The sequence below is a fragment of the Lates calcarifer genome, linkage group LG1 (assembly GCF_001640805.2).
Source record: "Lates calcarifer isolate ASB-BC8 linkage group LG1, TLL_Latcal_v3, whole genome shotgun sequence".
Classification (NCBI taxonomy): domain Eukaryota; kingdom Metazoa; phylum Chordata; class Actinopteri; family Centropomidae; genus Lates; species Lates calcarifer.
This window is the reverse complement of record NC_066833.1, coordinates 4,564,133-4,587,715: the sequence shown is the minus strand read 5'-3', so window position 1 is coordinate 4,587,715 and position 23,583 is coordinate 4,564,133. Positions and strand designations below refer to the sequence as shown.

The following is a 23,583-nucleotide window of genomic DNA, read 5'->3' as shown; positions in this document are numbered from 1 at the left end:
TATTTTGTTGATTACCTACCCGTAAACACTATAATTTGTTTTGCTTATGTCCTCCAAATTATTTTATATGCGCAACTCCTGTTTCCTCTGAGTGTTGGGAAAAAATTCTCCATGGCAAATTACCAATAAAAACATCTTTTCCCATTCTCTTGAGTTGGAAAACAAAGTATGTTCTTAATTTCTGTAGAACAATTGTCTTAAATATCAGGTTTACTTTGAAAATCTACTGCTAATGAAGAGGAAAAAATCAAAACCATGTACATGAATTAAAACGTTTATTGAGCTTTTTATGTGCTTGGCACCTGTATTTACATTTTTTAAATGCCTCAAAAAAGAGTTACTTTGCTATCTCCCTTTTTTCACACATTTTTATAAGAGAAAGGCCTGTAAAATTGTTATATTGCTCAGCACTTAAATACACATCTCTACAACACACCAAAACATACTTTAATTACTCTGTTTTGCTATTGCTTCTTTTATAACTTTTCACACAACAACCTTTAAGCTTATGTTATTGATTGCATTTGCCATCTTTTATATATATATATATATATATATATATATATATATATATATATATACACATAGATACATATATATATATATATATGCTAAAAAACATAATCCACTCAAAAATAGTGAAGCCATTCCAGTCTATGAGGAAAACAGGTTGAAGTTGTGTGGTAGAGTCCTGAACTCTCATGTACATGTCTGCTGGGGAGTTTTCAAGGATGAAGACAGAGTTCCTCATTTGACCTGACCTACAGTTCTTTGACTTACTGCGCCCATGTGTTCACCCTGTTTGGCACATCAACTGGCTGTTGCAGCACCCAGATACTTCACTGCACGTACTCCTGCATATATGTAGAGCAGTGAGTCACTCAGTGATCTTGTCCAGTTGTCCCTTTCATTCCAGCCAAAACTCCAGACCATGATGGCGAACCTCTGACCCCTTGACATTTCTAAAATGATACAACACAAGTGCTGCGTGAAGTAAAAACTTCTGGATCACAGTGAAGATTCTTTGGTTACAGGATGTCATGACCGGATGGCCTTTGAGTCCCCAAAAATCAAGAATGAGTCACTTGAAGAGGCTGTTGCTGCTATTGCACCATTACATATTCACAACTGATAATCCCCTCTGAACCAGAGCATGTGGGCTCCTCCACCTCCTTCTTACACTGATCTGAGTTTGGTGTTTCCTTCCGGTCAGAAACAGTAAAAGAGTCAAGTTGCTGTCCCAGTTGACACTTTTTTAATACATAGATAATTTAATAATACTTTTGACTCCAGCTATATTGCTTTGTAAGTGGTGAAGAGTCTTTAAAAACACAAACATGAGATGATATCCTTTTCTGAAAGGTTTGCTTTGTACCTCAGTACATTAACGTTTCATGTAAAAACGCTGACATCAACAAGAACAATCTCAGTTTCTACACCATGTGCATGGACATCTGAGAAGAGGAGCCATACTGACGACCATCACAGGAGCTGCTGCCCTGCTGGCCACTGGTGGTGTTGCCAATCATGTGCATAGTGTCCATGCTTCCGTTGGACAGGTACTGGCGCTCAGCGAAGGCCCCGGCAGGAGAAGAGGAGCAGAGCAAACCTCCTTGGGGCTTCTCAGGACTGGCAGCCAGGCGAGGAGAGGTGGGGAAGTTGTATCCGTACAGGTTGTAAGGGTTGTGCAGGGAGAAAGCATTGTAGGAGCCCTGCTGCACGTGGTGGTGGCTCCCACTGAACATGTGAGCGGAGGAAGAGGAGGATCCGGATGAGGAGGATGAGGCAGAGCTGGAGCTTCCTCCGGCCTGCATCACATACTGGAGCTGGGAGGCTGGGAAGGAGCCGAGCTGACTGCTGTAGGCATCCATCTTGCCTCCAGTGCTGCTGCCACTACCGCCGCCGGTCAGGGAGGCATGAGTGCTGCCCTGCATGCCAGCAGCAATCAAGGAGGAAGTCCTCTGTGGCAGGAAGGATTCAGAGGGCTGACCTGAGGCCACAGCACCCCCTGCAGCCTGGAGGCGTCCATAGGAACTGTCGGCCAGGCCGCCATAACCCTGCAGGGCCGCCATGTTGCTGCGAGCGCAGGCGGGGTACTCAGACAGGCCCAGGTTGCAGAGCTGACTTTCCCTGCAGCCCACATTGAAGGTGTTGGGGGCAAGATGGAAGGTCGGAGGGGAACAAGAAGGAGACAGGAGGTGTGCTGCACCAGAAGGGGAGGGTGTTCCCGTGCTGGAGGTGGTGGGTGAAGTACCTGTGCTTCCACCTGGAAAACACACAAACACAGACAAAATGAAACACAGTGCAATTTTATAGGGATTTTTTTATCTTAGTTAAGAGTCAGTTCCAAGACCAGAGCCAGCTGAGTTTGAATCCGAATCCAGTTCAAAAACACAAATAATATTTAAAATACTTTCAGTAGAGGAGCAGACCTCTGAAATAAAAGCTTTACTGTCAAACTATGAATTGTTTGACTATGAATATAATCCACTGAAGAGTCATCCAATAGTGGATGAGACACAAATTTGGCCAAGGAAGACCATACAATGTCTGGAGGCCTGAACTGACACCTATCACCATGATATGGAGCACTGGTCACATATAGATTCATAAAATTCATAAAATCATTCATTGTAAAAGGAAACGTTTACATAAGTTTACTAAAATGAAACATATATCTATCATTTCCCCATGTTGGCAAGATTCTTCCACATCACATTCAGTTCATACATCAAGTGTTCATAATGGACCGCCATGAATCAGATTGTAGTTGTTAAGTGACTTTAGTTTGCCAAAAAACAAACTGGAGCATGTGTGGTTCTTTTTTAGTGTATTGTATGAGAGTGAATATGAGTGATATGATTTATTTATTTATTAATTTCACATAAAAGAGTTAAGAAAAGTGGTTAGGCTGCCATATTTTAACATATGTCCACAAACCTTTTTTTTTCTTTTTCCAGAAAATTTGATATGATGGGAAAGTGACATGAATCCCTGCCTGTCTACCTCTGACCTCCCTGTGGAGGGTAGCAAGAAAAAAACAAGATTTCCCTGTGGAGAGGTATTAGTGTTAGTCTCTCACTTCCAAACCTCCACATCCTTTCTACCCTATGGCAGTGTGGGAGAAATGTGTTTTACAATATGTAAAAGACAGATTTTTTTTTTTTTTTTTTGGTATTCTTGTATGTCCACAGAATGAACTGAGGAATCTGGTTTTTCTACAGATTCTTCATCATCAGGATGTATTGTCTAAGTCTGAGCACATCATTCTTGTCTCTTTCTTCATAAAGAGCAGACAGGAGCAAAATGCAGTAGTAATTGCTAATTGGAACATTTCCCAGTGGTCCACATGCAGTCAGTCAGACTAATAAAGTAAGCTGTAAGCTACATCATGAATTCACCTGTCGCCAATTAAATATATATCCTTGTTGATCCATATGGACTGTTTCAAACTTCTACCTTTAGACTAATTGCAGACTACTCTTTGAATCTGCACTGGATACAAGATCACGAACCGTATAATAAAATATATTGCTGGTCTGTAAAGGTAAATGTGGATTGAGTTTTGAACATGGTCAACACAGCTGCTCCATATCCTCACTCCTCTGAGTTTAGATATGTACACACACACACACACACACACACACACACATATATATATATATATATATATATATATATATATAATATATATATATATATATATGAATATATCCACACACACATCACAGAGACAAAAAATGTTGGCACAAATTGTATCCATTAAGTCAGGCCTTTCATACTGAAATGATAGCTGTGGGATATCAATCACATATTTTTCTATTAATGAGAATTTGGCCAGGGTTCATCTTGCTGTTGGAGAAATTCAGTTTGAAACCAGAATGAGGAGGAGGCATAACTAAATAATCCAGGACTCGCTTGGCTGGGGTTCTGATTTTGCACCATATGCCTTCGATAATATCGCTGCAGCGCTCTGCTCTGCTCTGAGCTGCTCGAGGAGATGAGGGAGGGCTAGTGGGGGGAGGGAGAAAGAGAGGGAAAGCAAGGTAGATATCTATGAGAAAAAAGAGAGAGAAGGGGAGAGAGGATGATAGTTTGGTGATGTCATGTTTTCCTCTGGTTTTGAAGGGCTCAAGGTGCTTCAGTGGAAGACTTGATTACTTGAAGGGAAAAGGGCGTCCGGTGCCATAAGTCCACTGCGCACATATACCACAGTGTCCTTACAGGGTGACACAGGGGTCACTGGCGGTGCAAGGACTTTAATTAAATCCTAATCACTTTGGAAGAGTTTAATGATAACAAACACATGTCCCCCTGCTCAGACAAAATACGGAGCGTCACGTCATGCTGACCTCCAGAGGCAACTGAGATAGGGTCAGCGAGGAAACAGAGTTGTGTTAAGGCGGCGAGGCCCTTGATATGAGCCATGACTAAGACCTTGTGCCGGTGCTGGAGCCGATACAAAGGGAGGTGGCCCAGCTGACGCTGCCTCGTGTCGCAGAGCTGTCCAAAAGCCACAGGGTTTGTTTAACGATTTTATTTTCTAGGGCTGTGCGAGATGTGAAAAGTTCAGCAGACGCAGGCCGACCTGCCAGAGGAGCAGTGTATGGCCAAGCTCAAATGAAGGACAACCATAGCTGATGCAGCGTGTGGTGAGATATACAAGGAAAATATGCAGAGGGAGAGTTCAGGTTGGGACAGCACATGCACCAAGGTCATGCTAATTAACACTGTACACTTTTCAATGTTGAAGTTTACTATGAAGTAAATTATTACTTCACCTTGTACTCTAACTAACCTAAACAAATCACATCTTTTGTCACAAATTGGATCATATCCACATTTACTGCCTACAAAGATAAACAATATTTAGAAAAATAGCAAAAAACATCAATCTATTATAAAGTGTTACAAAAGAGCATTAAAAACAACAATGAGTATTATGTGTTATCATTACATTCTCCAAGTGATTTTTGAGGATTCAGATCACATGCAAAACAATTTCACTATTATGCGATTCATGGGAAAAGATCCCAATCAGTGACTATTCAAATCAAGGGTTTCAGTTTACATTAGTTTCTTCATTTCAAAAGCAGACTGTGTCAATTCAGGAATGAAGATTTTCCCATATGAGTTCTGTTGGTGGTGGTGGTGGTGGGGTGGTGGGGGGGGGCTGATTAGATGGGGTCAGCTGGTTCTAATGTGTCTGTTTGAGTAGAAAAGGTCAGAAAAGTCAGGTTCTGCCGGGCGACTGACAATAAGTGAGGCAAACATCTACCATAAAAAGACACTCCAACAAAAGCTATTAGTGATGCTCCTTGTATCTGGTCAATGAGTCAAATCTCAACTTGAAAGTCAGTCTCAGAATAAAACAACAGTGGATTCTTTCCTACCTTCAACAATTACACAATACTAAGAAGAAATCCATCAAAGTGGAGACACAGAGACTGAATTTGAAGTCTAGTTTTCTCATGTATAAACCAAAATTGTGGCATTTACACACCTTGCTGTTTCTGCATGTTGGTGAAGTCTTCAAATGTGAGGGTCCTCACAGGAGGTCTCCAGAAAGCATAAGTCTCCATGATCGCCTCCAGACCAGTCCTGACAGAGACACATACAGAGAGAGAAAAATTATAGAGCACACACACAAAAAAACACCACCAGAACAGAAAAAGAAAGGGATGTTGCATGTGTGTGTTGACCAGATGACACGATCACAAAGCTTATTATTGTTGGTCTTTGAATGGATTTTGATTGATCTTTGAGATTTTATTACTTGTTTTTTAAGCCTCACATGGCCAGACTCCCACTCATATCTATGAGCCTGATCAGTGCTTGAGCTCTTCTGGCAGAGGGGACGCTACTGTCACCAGACCATTTGCTGTCCAGGCCATTAGTTAAATCTTTATTGACCAATAACCATAACATGAGTACATTGAATTGTTTTCCTCATCACTCGTGGAGTCCCGTAGATGGAGTCATGCGTAATCTGATGTTGCTGTTTTGGGTCTTGAATTGAAAAAAAAAAATCCTTTTCCTCCTGTTGTGTGTCTTGAGATATGTATCAGTTTTTCTGTTTGTTTTACTGTCATATACACTCCATAACCACTTCATTAAGTACACCTGTACAATCTAATGCAATCAAATACAACTGCTTCTGCCAGAAAGTCTTGTTATATGATGCCTGTAACAGGATTTTTTTTACACTGTCATAAAGGTGTTTATCAAATCATATGTTTCAGCACTTAGGTCATTAGACGCTGGTGTTGTACTGGACTGCATTATATCCAGAGGTGAATTTAATTAATATTATCCCTACCTCACTGATGACTTCTCAGTATAATATAGTCCTGGACAACACCACCTTTAACTGACCCCCAGAAATAAATGTGTAATTCAATTTCCAACAGTGTCAACATAAAGTGAATATTAAATATGGACTTTATGGCAGAGCTGTTATTCTGAAGCACAATAGATTGTACAGGTGTATCCAATAAAGTGGTAACTGAGTGCACTGTTTTTGAGGAAGTGATATGGAAATAAAATCTATTTTTATATTAATAGTCATAAAATATATAACATGTCCAAGTGTGTGTGTGTGAGTAACTAATAAATGGCTGGAAAAGGAGATGGATATGGGTGAGAGACCAAAAATAGGCAAAAACACTGAAAAGATGAGTTGAACAGAGAGGGGAAGTGATCCTTCATAAATATTTATGCGTGTGAATGAGAGAGAGAGAGAGAGAGAGACAGAGAGGAGAGAGAGAGAGAGAGAGAGAAGTTGGTGGTTCCTGAACGAGAGAGTATCAGACAGAAGAGAGAGAGAGAGAGAGAGGGCGGGAGAAACTGGAGTCCTGCTCAGAGGAAACTGGAGCCATTAAAAAGGAGCAGGTTTTTACTGTGCACATAAATCTGGGTGACGTTTCATCTTGAATCTGTACACGGTTCTCCTTCCTGCTTGATTTACTTCCCCTGCACACCGCTCGGCCCCCGTCCCAGGGAAACCAGCGCCTGTCGCCCGCTCAGCATGTTATTTTAGGGCCACTAACTCCCTGGCCGCAGCAGCTCGTTAGTGCTCCATGCTAATCGGCCCAGCCTTCACCATCACTGCACTCATTCATACAGTCACACTGCTGCGGGACCAAAACCCAACAAATGAGCTGTATCCCTCCGCTATAGGCCATAAAGCCGAGTCACCAGACACAACTGACGACATCACCATAACTAAGAACTTGGGAGAGTTCTATATTAAGATACTATTAAGAAAGTCAGAAAAAACAAGCTGGTGCTTAATTTGAGAATTAACAGTGCAGACTTGCCCTTTTCTATTAATTTAGAATTTCCTTTCAATGTGGAATTAGTTGGTAATGTTCCACAGCAAACAGGCTGTGTTCACAGTGCAGCTGACTCCCTGCTTAAATCCAAGGAAAAGTCACTGTTTGGATGACTGTTAATGTGGCTCATATCCGATATTAATATAAACTGAGTGAGGTTTTAAAGACACGTGTGGCAGCACAACAATAACAAAAGATGTCACACCTGTTTTAATGTTTGCTGCTTCTTGTTTTCAACGCTTTACGGTAAAGCCGCAGCTGTGGCCTCACACTTTTGTATTTGGGCTGAATTATAAAAAGATAATCTCAAATTTTATTTTGTTGAATTGCTTTTCAATCTGGTACTCTGTGCTCACTTTTTGTTATGTGATGTATCCTCTCATTTATTTTTTATGCTTGTGGTTTAAAGTTTGACCTTTAACCTTTCTGATCTCAGTCAGTGTATCTATCATTACATTTTATGTGGCACAACAATATATAATTCAGTAAATAAATTGGGTGGAAAAATGTTTCATCTAACTTTTTATCTAAAGGGAAAATGAATGAAATCAGCATGAAATATCCTAAAGTGTAAAAGCTGATTTTGAAGCACCTGCAATGTGAATCAGAAATAGAGCTCAGTGAGAGAGTTCAATACAGGAAAAGACACACTCACATTATTTTTCCCTCTTTGAAAACACCTCTTGGTTCCAGGTAAAACCTAGCCTCTCTTTTAAATTAGCTGGACACTGCAGAGTCTCACATTTTGGTTCAATCAGGCTGAAGTGCTGTGTGTGAGTTGGAAGACAAAGGATCAATTTGATACAGTAACCGTATGCAACTCCCACACAATAAAATGAAAATGCAAATGTTAGGTGTGTGCACTACATCAACAGTCAGACAAAATTCAGATTAACCCAGCTAGCTGCACCTGACACTGATGCCAACATTTAACCACCACCACCACCAGGCAGACTCCATCCAAACCATCCAAACTGTTTTTTTTCCGTGCAGATTTAAATTGTTTCAAATGTCTTTTTGATGCTCATACTTTTTGGACTATTTTTCTAGTGTGTGTGTGTAGTTTTTATATGCTATAAAGCACATTATGTGACCTTTTTAAGTTATTAATATTAATATGTGTTTTTAATTTTTCTTTTCTATAAATAAAAAAAGATCTGAGCAACATCAAAAGAAAAAAAATCTTCCAGCTAAAATTTAATACAACAGTGTGCTCAATTACAAACTACAGTATCTGCAGTTAAATTTCATGCATAGCAGACACACTAATACAGAGTGACCTTACAGTATGAGACCAATTAAACCCCTAAATCACCATAATTGTGCTCAGCAAAGCAGCAGTATGTGCAGAGTGTCAAGGGTCAGGGCTGCAGCTCGCTAACAATATTCATGAGTGATCAAAGATAAAAAGCAGCTCTAGACATAATGAAGCATTAAATTCAGAGAGGGTTTTTAAGGTGACAGAATCTGATTTCTCGCTTTGAATTCTCCTACTTGAATCTGAACTAAACAAATCCCAACACGGCTGAAGGGAAGGGGAATCACAAGCGGTACGTGAGGGTAAATTCATTTTCGCTCTCCACAGACAAATATCTCATCCTCCGTTATCTTTTCATCTGTAGCTTTTCTGCAATGAAATTCTAATGCCAGTTCATAAATCAAACTGTCTATTGTTTGAAAAATGAAAAAAGATGTCTCAAATATCTGTGTGCCAATAATGCAGACCAGATGAGGGGGAGCTGCTTTCATGTGCGGAGGGGTCTGGTGGTTCAGTACACTCCCACCTCCCCCTGCTACTCCTCCACAAACGTTGTATATGATAATTTAGAAACTGAGAGAGGGATCAAGAGAGAGGAGAGAAACAGAGAGAGAGAGGGGAAGGAAGGAAAGGTAGAGAGTGAGGGGGAAACTTTAGGAAAGACGAGTAAGGAAGACAGAGCAAGGGTTTTCTCGTTTGTCTTGAATAATATCATTAGCTTGCTCATAAGGTGCATTATGATGAGTAACATGTTTTTCGACTATGGTGTCAGCAGCCAATAGGAGCTCTCTCTGTGGCTGACATCAGCACGCTGGTAGTGAGAACACAGCTGATGCAACCGCTGACAGACGACGAAAACATCAGACCACTCAGGCTGTGCGTTGTTTGTGGTCACACATTTTGACAGTCAAAGAAAGCAATGCAACATCCTCTCTGTCCCTGTCTGCAAGTTGCGTGTGAGTGTGGTATGTTGCCTGGTCTGTGTGTACGTGCTGCACTATCTTCATAATGTTTGAGGAGGAGAGCTAAGATTCAGCAGATCTTAAAGAATCCCACTTGAGTATTAAAACGTGTGATGAATGTTGCAGTTGCTCACTGAGTCGTATGGAAATGTGGAATGAAAAGCCATGACTTCAGAGTGTTAATAACCCTGTGAGCGTGGATTTGGTGATTTGCAGGTCAAAAGATGTCTAGACGTCTAGGTTAAAATAGGCTAAATTACACGTAACCATTGTTCCAACTCCATTTTATGACTACAGTATATTCCAGTCTGAAGCAAGTCCTAACTATGTGTTGAAATCATTTTTATGGTTTTATGTAACCATCTGAAAAATACAAAGTCTTATTCAGCCCATTTTTAACCTATAAGAGCAGGACAAGGGAGACACAACACAAACTCAACAGGGTTCACAACATCAGATTCATGAACAGCTCACTGCAGCCGTTGCAGACACAGAAAACATAAGGATTATATTCTTCAGCCATGGAATAGCACCTGTCAACCACACGACTTCAGCTTTCACATCAGGTGAAAAGGTGGCTAATAATTTACAGTCAAGGTTAAAGGTGGACGCATACTTGTAAGTTAGTGGGTTACAACAGAGCAGTGGCTATGTTATTTGCCAGAGCTGACCTGCACGTTGCCAAAACTACTAATGCAGGTTGGGGCAACAGTGGCTACAGAGGTGTCTGATTATATTTCTCCTCCAACACGTCTCTGATTCCAATAACCATTATTCATAGTAAAGCAACAACATCACGCAATTTAACTCATGTTTCACCACACTAAAGGGAAATATGTAAACACAGTTACTTGGGGGTTTGTAACTAGAGCGTGACATGGCCTGGTAATGTACAAGATGTCTGTCTGGTGTTGTTGAAAAGTTTGAGCGTCCATTTGTATTTGCAGACTTCGTGAGTGTTTCGTGAGATGCCAGAAAATAAAGAGAGGTGTACAGTGGACCTCATCTACCAGTGACTCTCTGCACTGCAGATCTGAAGAGTTCCTCTTGGCAACAGACAAAGCAGCTGTTTTTATATAGAGCAGCATATGGTATTAAGTGCTATCTTCAGAGGATTATTTCCATATTAAACGTCACACAGAAAAAACAGATACGATTTTTGTGGGCAGCATGGAGAGGACTGTAACCGTATTGTGTGGCTGCTCAGTTGGTTCACAGATGCTGTGACATTTGTACCTGTTTCTGCCGGAGTCCCGGAAACCTTTGGCAAACGGGTTGCGGTCTATCTTTAGTCTGGTGATCTGCAAACAAGGAGAACATGGAAAAATGTCACACCTTTTTGACTCCTGCAGCTTATGATGAACATGTGAAAACGTTTCCAAAAAACTTTTCCGTGTTTATTTGACCTTATCTTATAAAAAGTGCTTGTAAAACTGCTTCTGAATGACTACCTCAAATTCTTTGCAGGAAAGTTGCATGGATTTTTTTTTTTTTTTTTTAAATTGGATGACTAATACATTTTTTCTGTAAGGAAACAAGAGGCACATACCTGTTGGTTCTGGTAGGCGGTGACAGTGGTGAAGACGGTCTCAGGGAAGCTGAAGGTCTTCACTCCCTCCCCGCTGGGCACAGGCTTGTTTGGAGACAGCTCACTGCTGAAGTCCTTCCTGATGACATGAACTCGAGGCTGATACTTGTGCATGGAGTGGAGGATGATCTGAAAGTGTAAAAGGACAGAGGGTGAGGATGGAACCATTATTGTCATTATTATTAGCACTGATGGTGTAGTCTGTGAAAGTTCATCTCAATCATCTAGGTGGCACGAACACCGTACTCCAGAAATTTGTTTCCATATGCGACTCTTTTAACCCTTTAAGATTACTACAGGCAAAACTAAATATCCCATTCTACATTTTTATCAGTCTGTTTTTGTAATGTACAGATTCTAATCTTTCTTTAATGACACACTGAAGTTACATTAAAAAAGGTTGGTCTGGCATTGTAGTTGTGAGGGATTAGCATTTAGGAAGTGAATTTAATGAAAGAAGGCCCTTACAAGTAAAGTAATGTATCTCAAATTTGTATGTGCACAAAAGACGTGAGCCTCTAAACTTTGTAGCTCAGGGCAAAACACAAAACTTTACCTCTTTGCCTTTCATTTTCCTCTCTCCAAACACAATACATGCACTTCCTTCATGACATCAATTAGCTCCACTGACTCTCTCTCACAGCTACATGACATTAAGCGGAAACTGAGTTCACACTGCGATGACGCTCGCAGGAGGGCCGAGGATTATTTCACAGTGAAGCGGAGGCGTCAGACGGTGTCGGCCCCAGCCTCGCCTCAGGGCCTCGGTCTGCTCTTGATTAATCTGAGAGTGAGAAAACCTCCCCAGAGTCGAACACCCCCAACCTCCCTTCTCTGCTACAACAGAGGGGGTCATTTCAAACCATGGCCGTGGGGGGAAAAACTGCTCTGAGTTCCAGACCAACTCAAGTCACACACTCAGGCAAACACACACCACACCCACACACACACACACACACACATTATGACTGGGCTGCTGCATAGAGATACACAGATGCATGCTTTAATCTGCAGCCCTCAAGTTTTAAAAGTTCTGTGTCCATCTGTGTTACTCAGTTTTCATTTTTGTGGTGTTTTGGCACACTCTGCTCTGAGATCACATGTCAATCACACCGTGTGGGGGTGGTGCTGTGGTGTCTTTTTCCTCAGGTGCTCGATAGATGTGGAGCAAAAACTGCGTTTCCCCAAAGAAACAAATGTCTCCTGGCTGCATGTAACAGCATCAGTTTTACACCAGGGAAGAAATACTTTCAGATTTTGTGGGTTCTTTCCCTGCTGCGGTCTTTCAATTGGCAAAACAGCCATTTGAAAATGGAAATTACAGAAATGAAACAGCCTATCAGAGGTAAAAGTCAATATAATGACTGCAAAATCAGACAACCAGACAACAAGTGGTAAAATTGCAAATAGCAAAGCTTTCCTGAAGTGAATCCAGGTTGAATCGCAGTCATGTCTTAGCAATAGAGATTTCACAATTGACACACACAGACACAGCTGCCTTATGACCCAGAGGAGTCATGCTTTTAGTCCCCAGCCAGCCTGAGGTGATGTAAAGTCAAAGCGGATCACACATCGGCACATTGAACTCACGACATGTAACTCAGAGAGCAGCCAGAGGACATCAGCTGACAGTTGTTCACGCTCAAATACAATCAGGTTAAATAAGTGATGTTTTCATTGTCATGGATGTTCTTTTAATCCCCTTTGAAAATCATCTGGACATTCACACCAGAGAGACAGCAACACATCCTGCAGATGTCTTGTGCGTCACCACAAAAATCTGTTCATGTCAAATTTTGCTGATGTTTGATTTTTCAAACAGAGTTAAAAACTCATTAATGACCAAAAACACTCAGGGATCAAAGCAATCAACCACAGCCTGTGGTTGAACCCCTGTGATTATGCCTGTGAAATTATCCATAACAAAGGAGAACAATGAGGACGCTCACTTTAGGTCACCAGCAGTGACAAAACTACTGCTGTCATGTGAAAGTGACTAAAGAAAAACAGGCAAATGTTCAAAGCAGCCCTGTGTTGTAGACTATGTTTTGATCGATCTTAAGCAGCAGTACTGACACATCACAATGCAATAAATCATTAACTCACACGTTAACAAAGCAACAATGAAACAAAATGGAAGCAAAAAAAAAAAAAGTATTTTGGCCATTCCCGCTTGCTTCAGTGTTTTATTAGGTTTTCTCAAGACCAACAGAGAGAGACAGGAAATAAAGGACAGGCGAGAGTGACAGCATGAGGCGAATCTGAGCCACGAACAAGTCCGGCCAGGCACGAGGTATCTCAGGGACGAAAACACATGCTGTTAGTTTACAGCATGATATCCTCTATACAAATGACAAAAAACTGCTGGCCTGTGAGCTTTGGTCATGTTGCTATGACAATGTGAAATCCATGAAAGCAAAGCTTCAGTATTATGGAAGTGTAGTGTAGCCTTGTTTGATTTGTCATGCTGCAAATAAGCAAATATATATGTATACAGTATATTCATATTCCAAGAAAGTTTGTCTGTACCAAGTCCTGCAATCAGAACAAAATTATTAGCAGTATCAAGTACTTATTTTTTATAAATCTGAGTTGTTAATTTATATGTCTTTAAATTCATTTTTTATGATACTTGTACTTTACTCGAGTATATCTAAATTTCAGATATTTTATACTTTATACACTTTATACTCTTCTACATTACAGAGAGAAAAATGTTTTATTTATTTTACATCATGTGATCAGATCAGTATTATAATATAATATGATATTGTCACTGATTTTTTTTTTTTTTTTTTTTACACTGTTATGATGTTATTTTTTTATTGAGTAAAGGATCTGGATACTTCCTCCACCACTGACCACAATGGTAATGAGTCATTACGCTTCATTGTATTTTTATTTCCAGTTATTGTAACCACTGCGATGCAAGGTTCTAATGTATTTTTAATCACCAAATAAAATCATACAATCAATCATAATTAACAACATATCGTATTTTATTAGCTGATAATATGTTTTGTATGTGAAGTCAATTAATATGCGGGGTCAATTAATCTGCAGAAGACCTGATAACTATAGTTAAATATACCCACTGACATGGGTATAAAGCAGCATTAAATGGAAATACAAGTACCTCAAAACTGTATAGTGGTTTAAAAACCTTCCACCTCTGTCTATGCTTATTTCTTATTTTTGTTTTTGTTTGTTTTTTACACAGAGGAGAGAGCAAAGATATAATCATCCATTTCCTGCCAGATGCTTTGATTAGAACTTTTTAAAAACTAGTATAATTGTATATCTGGTATTTGCATGACAAGGGTTTCCTGTGGTACAAATGCAGTCATCAGTTAAACCTGCAAATCTCATCATAAAATCACAAACTTGTGGAGCCACTGTTTATCAGTCTGGAGGACAATGTGCCATCTGAGACATAGTAAATATTGTTTTTTTCACACAGACTCTGCTTCTGTTGTGTGCTGTGACGTCTGATGATTCATGACATGAATGGTGTCTGTTTCTGATGAGGCAGACAATTCACGACACCACAAGTCAGGAGGATGAGCGAGAAGTGGTGAGGTTTCCCACACAGGAAGCTCCAAAAATTAATTTCCTTTGGCCTCTAAACCCCCCTCCAGGGAAACAAAGCTCTTAAACTGAGCAGCGGGAGTGGAAAGACAACCTCCCCTCACTCTGAGAGGGCGCTGAATGCAAATCCTCGCCCACCAACAACCCATATGTTATTACATTTGTCACCACTGAGCTGATGTGATCATCTGCAGAGCTGTGACAGAGCAGGAACCTGCCAGCCCCATGCAGCTCAGTACGCTTAACTGGATGTCGCCATTTTGTCGTGGTACTGGAATCATCTCTGTCATGGCGCCGTCGCTATGCCGCTTTTCTAATCATCGCATCACCTAGCATCTCTGCCACCAGCGGAGAGCTCTGAGGAGAAATTGATTTGTAGCAGCTCTTCATGCTCTTTTCAGCAGTATCTCAGACCATAACAATCAAAGCAGTCTCCTCTACAACAGCTCCACGGTCATGACAGGAGGCATTAACTGTTTCGACATTCAGATTATTTGATAGAAAAGAAAAGACATCATATCCTCTCCTGTTTGCACCAACTTTCCATCAGCTAATAAAAAGTACATGGAGTTCATTGCTGAAACACTCCTGGAGCTTTGAGTCATGAGGTTCAGTTTCACTCTCATTTTTTACATTTTTATGATCTTATGATACAAGTGTAATGTTGTTTTTGTAAGGGCCATTTAAGATTATATTTTGAGTAGTGTATTCTCATTATTGAGAATGCACCATTACCTGGTGATTGATTGGGGTTGGTGATAAAAATACTGGAAGTGTGAGCTAGAATGTGTTTTGCTATTCTCTGTAAGGATGCATTAATCAATACCTGTTCATTAGGAGACAGAAAAACATGATACACAGCTAATACCATATCTTGGGCTTAAAAGGTTGTTGCCTCCTTACATCACACATTAGACTAAATGGCCTTTTGTTCAATACGCAAGTCGTTTTTGGCTCTGATGTGGTCTACCAGTCACTCAGTAACTTTACAGAGGGTTATTAGCAGAGCTTTGCTGCAGTTAACCCTTTTGCTGGAAATGGTTAACCACACTGCAGCTGCACCACTGACTCTTATTGTACAGTTTGGTGATTTTCATATTTTGCTGAGCATTTCCTCAGCTTTCATTGCAGGTTTAAACATAAGGGGCCAATCAAAGCTAATAATCAAAAGCTAACACAGTTTCTAATCCAATATTGTCCCTTTCCCATTAAACCCATTTCTTTTAACTATAGAGAAGTATAAAGTGCAAGTAAGGGGCTCACTTTAGCTTGCTGCCCTCTTGCTGATTACACATAAAGAAGGCAGTAAGTCAAACAAATTGTGGTCTAACTTGTTGCATTACAGTTAAATATTTCACCTACGAAACCCACATTACACATTTAGAGCAGCCAAAAACCAATAAGAGACTTACTGTACTTTAGCTCACCACCTCTGTTACTGACTGGATACAAGCAAGGCAGTAAATTAGACAGATTGTGGTCAGACTTAAATTTTAGCTCAGTGGTGTGGCTGCTGGGGCATACTACAAATCAAATTCAGTCATTAAGTGCCTTTAACAAAACCGTTTCATTACAAAATGCTTTACAGAGCCATGAAGGAAATGAATATTACATATTAAAACAAGGGCATGGGTTCAAATCCCAGACCTCTAATCTCTCTCCACGCTAATCCAGAAACCTAATAATACTGAGTCAGAATGGACCATCTTCAAAAAGAGTGTGGGAGGGCAGTATGTGGCAGCTCTCGCAGACTGTCGTGTACTGCAGAAAATCAATTTTGAACAAGTCTCACAGCTCCGTGAGTCATGAAAGCATGAAGTCCATGAAGAACTGTGTCGACTTTCCATTCAAGCAAACGTATCAAAAACACTTCAGCTCACAGCCTCACAGCTCTAAGAGTGCCTTCATTTCTGCAGCACTGTGGGGTGACATGAGGTTTAAAGCGCAAAAATAAAACTAATGAATCGCAGCTTGAACATTTAAACCAAAAGCGGTTTTGCTGAAACAGCCACCATATTTGTTACAGGACTGCTTGCATAGTCTGACATCTGATTGATCTGTGGGTCCAGGGATTATGGTGTAGTTGTGTTAGAAAGTTTCTCAGTTTAATTAAACAAGTGAATTATGAGCTAGATTATCTGAAGAGTTCGTCATCAAACTTCTTTGTTGGTGTAATATCTAAGTAAAGACTCTCCTTGTCTTTTTTATGAGTTCAGGTTTGTGCTCATTTAGAATGCATGAACGAGCAACACATGAAGAGGAAATGTGCTAGAACTAAACATGATTTTTTGTTATTTAGTTTATCTTCTGGTTTTGGTCTGCAATGTTTAAGTAATGCATATTATTAGGAAGTATTAGGTATTAGGTAGTATTAGGAAGTATATTTCTTATTGCTATGCAGACCTAGTAAGATCCTCTAAATATCTAAATGTGGTCTTGAGTCATATACAGACACAAAGATGTTTTAACAAAATGTTTCTTGACAAAATGCTCATGGTTAGAACATTTAAAAGTATTCAGCAGCAGAGAAGCTGTAAATATGAAGATAAAAAGTTTCTGCTTACGTGTCCCTGGTCGTCCAGCTCGTTGTTGGTGAGCTTGAGCTTGTCAAAGCTGACCACCTGCCTCATCCAGGTGTCTCCTGAGGCCAGAGAGTCTGGGTGGATGTAGACCCGAGGAGGCACCGGGGAGTCGGCGTTTCCTGCCACCATCCATTTAGAGCTGTGGTACACATACCTGGAAGACAAGACAGGGAAACTATTTTTAAGCATCAGGATATAAGGTGTAACAGGAGTCCAGTGACTGAAAAGAAACACCATGTAACATTTAATTTGGGTAGTCTAATGATAAGTGTTGTATTTCATGCTTCATGTTCAAATTTGCAACAGTAGTATTTCTGGTTAAATAAAAAGGATCTTAGTCTTTTACTAATTGTTCTGTAGGAATACTATCCTTAATGTTGTCAAATGGTGTCAAATGGTGTCCCATTGGATTACATTGCAAGGGCTGTTGCCAGATACACAGTTCTTACTCAATACTGCACTGACAAAAGAAAAACACAAAGGTTTCTGTTACTACCAATCATTTACACCCAAAAACATGGGAAAATGATGCCCAGGTTCAAAAATACTGGTGTTATCCTTGAAATTGTAATTATTTGAAATGTCAATTCAAACTCAAAAAACACAATAGCATCCCGAAACAACAATTTCTCTTTCCTCTTCTTTCATCGTCCTCTTCTAAAAATGCCTTCCTGCCTAATCATGTTTTTGTTCCACATAAGGTTAGTCAAATCTCCAGGGCCAATATTCCCTAATCACTTCACTATTTTGAAAACTCATTTGAATCTCTGAGGTTACTTCAGGGTTGAATGCCTCTGCCTCGTTCACTACGCTGGAAAACAAACTCCAAACACTCGGCTACGTTGCCACAACACCGGCTTTTAAAACTCATCTGTTGTTTCTTCATTGTGCTTGAAATTTCTAACAAGCGCAACATAAAATATTCCATATGCACTCACACACTCCGCTGCATAGTTTCAATTAAGCAAAGCCATAATATTTGATGATGTTGTGTGTGACTTTGGGTACAATAGGGCGTCCCGCCCATTAAACAGCAGGGAGAGAGAAGAAAGCGAAAAAAGAAGTAGAGAGAGGGAAGAGAGAAAGAAAAGACCCTCCCTTTTACCCTCCTTTTTAAAAACAAGTTCACAAACCACCAGTCAAAGCTGTATGCACTCTTTAAAAAATAAACAACTAAAACGAAAAGGAAGGAAAGACTGGAAGGACAAATGAAAAAGGGAATAAAAATGCAAGAAAGGAAGAAACAAAGATGGAGAGAAAGAACTGCATGGACAGAGAAAGTGGGGTCAGAAAATCAGTCAGAGTCACCAAGAGAGATGAAAAAAGGGAAACTGAGAGAGATAAAGTTGATAAACAGAGAGATAAAAGAAAGGTAGAACTGGAGAGGAAGTTGGGCGAGAGAAACAGAATTAGTAGAGAGAGGTAGAGAGTAAGTGGAGGAGAGAGAGAGTGTGAAGCACAGCTGTTTGCCTTTAGTTCTGGCCCTGTGCTCAGTTGAAAGTGTTTTATCTGCAGCATCTCTGCCAAAGTCATCACTCACCCCTGAAACATGGACAAAACTCTCATTTGGTCCTTTTGTTATTGCCACAAGGGCTGCACCACCCCATTACACACACAAACCTATGAAGTGTAAGTACATTCACATGCAAGCAAAAATACACACTCAGCCTCTTTCTACCACAGCACACACAAATACATGCACACATTAAAAAAAAAACAAAAAACACTGGGGGCATTACTAGAGATGTTGGCAAACACACCCTGTGGCAGCCATGTTGGAAGTAAAGCCAACTCTTTGTGACTGTGAACAGCTTGTTCTAACATTACATTTGTAAACAAATCTACCATATTAGACCATTCAGATTCACTTAAATGCAAATGCTGAACTGGATTTCAAGAAATCCAAAAAGAAAATTATTTGCCACAAGAAACAGCTGGTGGCCCTAATCCTCTGGATGGGTGCAAGATGGTGCAATTTAAAGAGCATCACTAAAACCTCAAACGGTGAAAAACAATCTAGAAAACTAGATGGAGGCATTACATTACATTAATACAATAATTAATTAACATATTACATTAATATATTAATTTCTGTTTAATTTTGTCTAATGTTTTCTAAGTCTGGTTCCATTGCATTTCGTGTTGCACTTCAGGCAAGAGTAAAAATATTTTTCTGCTAGATCAAGATTTTTTCAAATTTTCAGCATTTTGAATCTTATTCATTAAAACAGGTGGATGGAAACCCACCTTGTGACCCCTAAAAATGCAAGGATTAATCAGGTCTCCTGTCTGCTCTTTTCACTCATTTGCTTGGTCAGACTTCCTGTTATCCCTATGGGTTGGTATAGCCTGATAAACATGGTCCGATGGCAAAATTAAAGAAATTACCAAAACCAAATTTGACTCTCTTGTGTTGGAGATTTCACTCATTCACTCCCTATATGATACACAGTACTCTCAGTAGTGTATAGTGAGCACCACATTGAGATTTTGCACATGTGAATCATCATCATCACTTTGCATCATCACTGACAGGTGAAAAGTCACACAGCTGTAATATCTGCATCTATAAAAATGCAACACATTACATTTGTGATTTGACACTTACTAAAACTGCGTATAAGTTAAAACATGAAGGTGTAAAATAGGCATTTACTGACATGAAAGCATCTTTGCTTTCTGTTGAACTATAAAACAGAGCACTTAACTATCTTAGCATCTAATACCAAGCACACACCTCCACACACAGCTCTGACCCACACACACACACACTAACACATGCATATACACTCACAAAGGGTGCCAGGCGTTTCTGTAATTTCCTGTTTGGAGCGCTGTTTAGGGTTACGCTCAGCGTAGCAGGGAACGTGTTAAGGAACGAGGAAACTTTAGCCCTAAACAGGACTGGAAATCTGATTAGTCCCCCCGCTTTCATCTTCCATAAATCTGCCATCTGGCACCGGCATGATCAATAAAGACTGGACTTTATGTGACACTCTTACTGGACAGGGGGAGGGGAGGGGAGAAGGGAAGAGGGGGATGGGGGGTGGGGGGTTGTTTCCCTTCTCAGCCAACACCAAACTGTACAGCTGAGAAAACTGAACTGCAACACATGCTCTGATTCACTTTCACATACACACAATTACACCCACTGGGATAAACACACGTTCATGTTAAAAACCCACATATAGAGCTACACACATAAACACACAAACAACAGAGTGTGTGCATCCCCAGCTCATCACACATGTGCTCTTGACACAGGCAGGCATGCACATAAAAACACACATTTACACACTTGCCAAACCCAGCCTGTATATTGGGTTACTGTACTGACAGAGTAAATATTGCTATTGAATTTCCATTCAGGGTTGACTGGTGTGTGTGTGTGTGTGTGTGTGGTGTGTGTGTGTGTGTGTGTGGTGTGTGTGTGTGTGTGTGTGTGTGTGTGTGTGTGTGTTCTTTTGTGCATGTGCATTCTTGAATTCTTATACTTATGAAGACCAAATGTCTTCACTCAGATTAGTGTTTACAGGATAAAAGTTAGAAAAAATTCCTGTAGGTGTGTTTCTATGCCTTAACTCCCTTCTGAATGTGTTTCTTATTTTAACTGTGTGTATCTGTTCTTCTGTTTCTATACTTTCAAAGACCGGATGTCCTCACAAAGATAGCTAAATGAGAAAGAAATTTTGCACTTCAGTGTACCATCCTAACAAATATAACAAGGCCCCTGGGTGTTGTTAGGAGTGTTTTACAGTCTTTAATTTCATATAAATATCCAGCTATGATTTCTTCTATTTCTATACTTATGAGGCCCAAAATGGATTAAGGTTAGAATTAATTTCAGGTGAAGCTGATTTAGAGTCAACAACTTGAATTTAAAATCACATTTAGGCCTGGTAATGATTAATCCAGTTTCTATGAAGGGTCAGTGTCAAATTAGATTACTGTTAGGTTTAGGTTTAGGTTTCAGTTTGGATAAAGTTGATTTATGTTTAACTAGCTGGGTTTAAGATCAGATTTAGGCTTGGGTTAGGGTTAAGTTAGAAACATGGGTTCACATGTAGAGCAACATTAATGTCTGTTTATGTGTTTTACTCCTTAGACTGTCCTTATTATTGTGTGTGTGTGTGTGTGTGTGTGTGTGTTTGTTGTCCTTTTTTTCTGGACATGAGTCCTCACAAAGATAGATAAGAAAAAAGACAAATCTTTTAGTTTGAAGTGATGTCTCCAGTCTTCTCATCTACATAGGGTCAGTTCAAGTTTAAAACCTGAGTTTAATGGATTAAGGTTAGAAGTACATGACAAAATACAACCTTGTGTGTGTCTTATGTGGTCCATTATGTGGGTACCAGTGAGTGTGTGTGTGTGTGTGTTTGTTTTAAAGCAGAACTGAAACATGCTCTGATACACAGTTGAAAGAATGAGGTATGTTTGAGGAGCCAGAAAGCCTCCTCATTCAGCGGCTTGAGCTCAGAGCAAACCGAGCGACTGTCCACATAAAAGAACTGTAATATATGGAGATTTAATGAGCACAGTACCAATGAGACGTTCCTAAAGAGGGGCAGGGAGCCCAAGTAAAGCAAGTCGATTCCAATAAAGACCATACTGCCAGACCCCAAACTCTCCAGGACTGTGAGACACACCAGTGACAGCTCCCAGCTCAGTTTGCAAAGCCCTGTGGTAAATTCCCCAGCCAGGAAGAAAATCCTATTTAATTTTACAAGATCTTCTGGCCTCTAAAAATCCTCCATGATGCCTTGGTTCGCTGGTGGGAGAGAGCGTGGAGAGGCGGCAGGGCAGAACGTCTGCTACGCTCTGGTGGAAAACTTTAGATTAATAAACAACGATATGAAATGACAGACGCAGGAAGCTCAAATCAAACGCACACACTGCAGAAGTCACTTTATTTTTATTAATCGCTTGTTTTTACGCAGACTTGTGTCTTTAATTTCTTTCTGACTGACCTGTTTTTTGTCATACTTTGACATGAGATGGGGGGGAGCCTTTCTCTGTTTCCCTCTGAAATGACACGGTTTTGTTTTGCAGAGCAGGACTGAATATATCTGTGGCACATTCAGTCTTTAATCAAATATTCACTCCTGCATAGCAACGCATAAAAACAAAACTAACTCCCTATAAACATGTTTATGTCACTGAACTTTAAAATATGCTCAGCAGCTGCCAGGAGAGGCTGTGTAGCCTTTAAAATACTGCTGATACACAACTGAGAAACCATACACAACTCAACTGAACTTGTTACACAACTGTGCTTAAAGACATGTGCCTACATGTCTTCTCATTGTGGGAATTATTTTCAATATTTTTAGGATACATATGTTTTTTTGTTGTTGTTTTTTTGTTGTTTTTTTTTTGACAGACCAGGTGTTATTGAGCTTCACTGCTGGATACTGTTATCTATTTGAATTTCACATTTTAGATAATGAGCAAATTTATCCTTCTCTCAAAGGTTTTACATGTCCTCCATGGAATCATAATAGCCTTAAAGAGCTGTTAACACATCCTCACCATTAAACGACAGTCAGCACAAAAACTCCTCAGAGTGAAATTATCACAATGAAAAAAAAATGCTACAGTACATGTTTTACATCAAGACACTACCACGATGTTTTGGATGATATAAGTTAAAAGGATTTCATTTAAATATATTTTAAAATATAAGGGTTCAGGAAAATAAGAGTTTAGCTTAGCTTCATTACCACGCATCCTATAACCACTGACCAAAACTATCAAATCACGATCAACGAGCCACACCAATGGATTGGGTGACACATTTCCTGCATCGTTTCCTCATTATGATGAACCTGGGCACTGTAGTTTTTTTTTTTTTTCTAATTACCCCCACATAGACTGCTATGGTGCCTAAATACTCAACAGAACACCAAATGTGTATTAATCCGCAGGTGAAAATAGTCCCTAACAAATACACTGCATACTCCTGTTGGCTAAAAGCTACAGTGCTCAGCTATTCAAGGAAATTTCAGGTGAGGAAGTTGGTACACAGACTGACACATTATTGGCTTTGATATTTTCATGGGATTCATTGTTAATAGTTCCCACCTTTGCTAAATGAGGTTCATGTGTTTCCCTCACTATCCCATGACTGTGTAAACGCTGTTTCTGACTGTTTTTTGTTTTTTCAAATTCAATTCCAGCACAAAAAACTGACCACTGGCAGCTTTGGTACAAATAACAGAAGCATCCGCTTTTGGAAGCCTTTACTGGTAAAACTATTTTAAATAAAACAAGG

The 23,583-nt window shown here is 40.0% G+C and overlaps 1 protein-coding gene across 2 annotated transcripts in view; it reads right to left on the bottom strand.

Annotated features, from left to right (window-relative positions):
• Positions 1 to 258: 258 nt before the first annotated feature.
• Positions 259 to 23,583, bottom strand: part of tbx15 (T-box transcription factor 15) — a 35,579-nt gene continuing 12,254 nt past the window's right edge. For both annotated transcript variants that reach the window (XM_018667025.2, XM_018667024.2), the window contains exons 4-8: positions 17,295 to 17,466; positions 11,104 to 11,271; positions 10,791 to 10,855; positions 5,504 to 5,601; positions 259 to 2,266 (exon numbers count right to left, since the gene is read on the bottom strand). In XM_018667025.2, the coding sequence (XP_018522541.1) occupies positions 1,434 to 2,266; positions 5,504 to 5,601; positions 10,791 to 10,855; positions 11,104 to 11,271; positions 17,295 to 17,466 (1,336 nt within the window). In that variant the 3' untranslated portion in view covers positions 259 to 1,433. The remainder of the gene's footprint in view (positions 2,267 to 5,503; positions 5,602 to 10,790; positions 10,856 to 11,103; positions 11,272 to 17,294; positions 17,467 to 23,583) is intronic.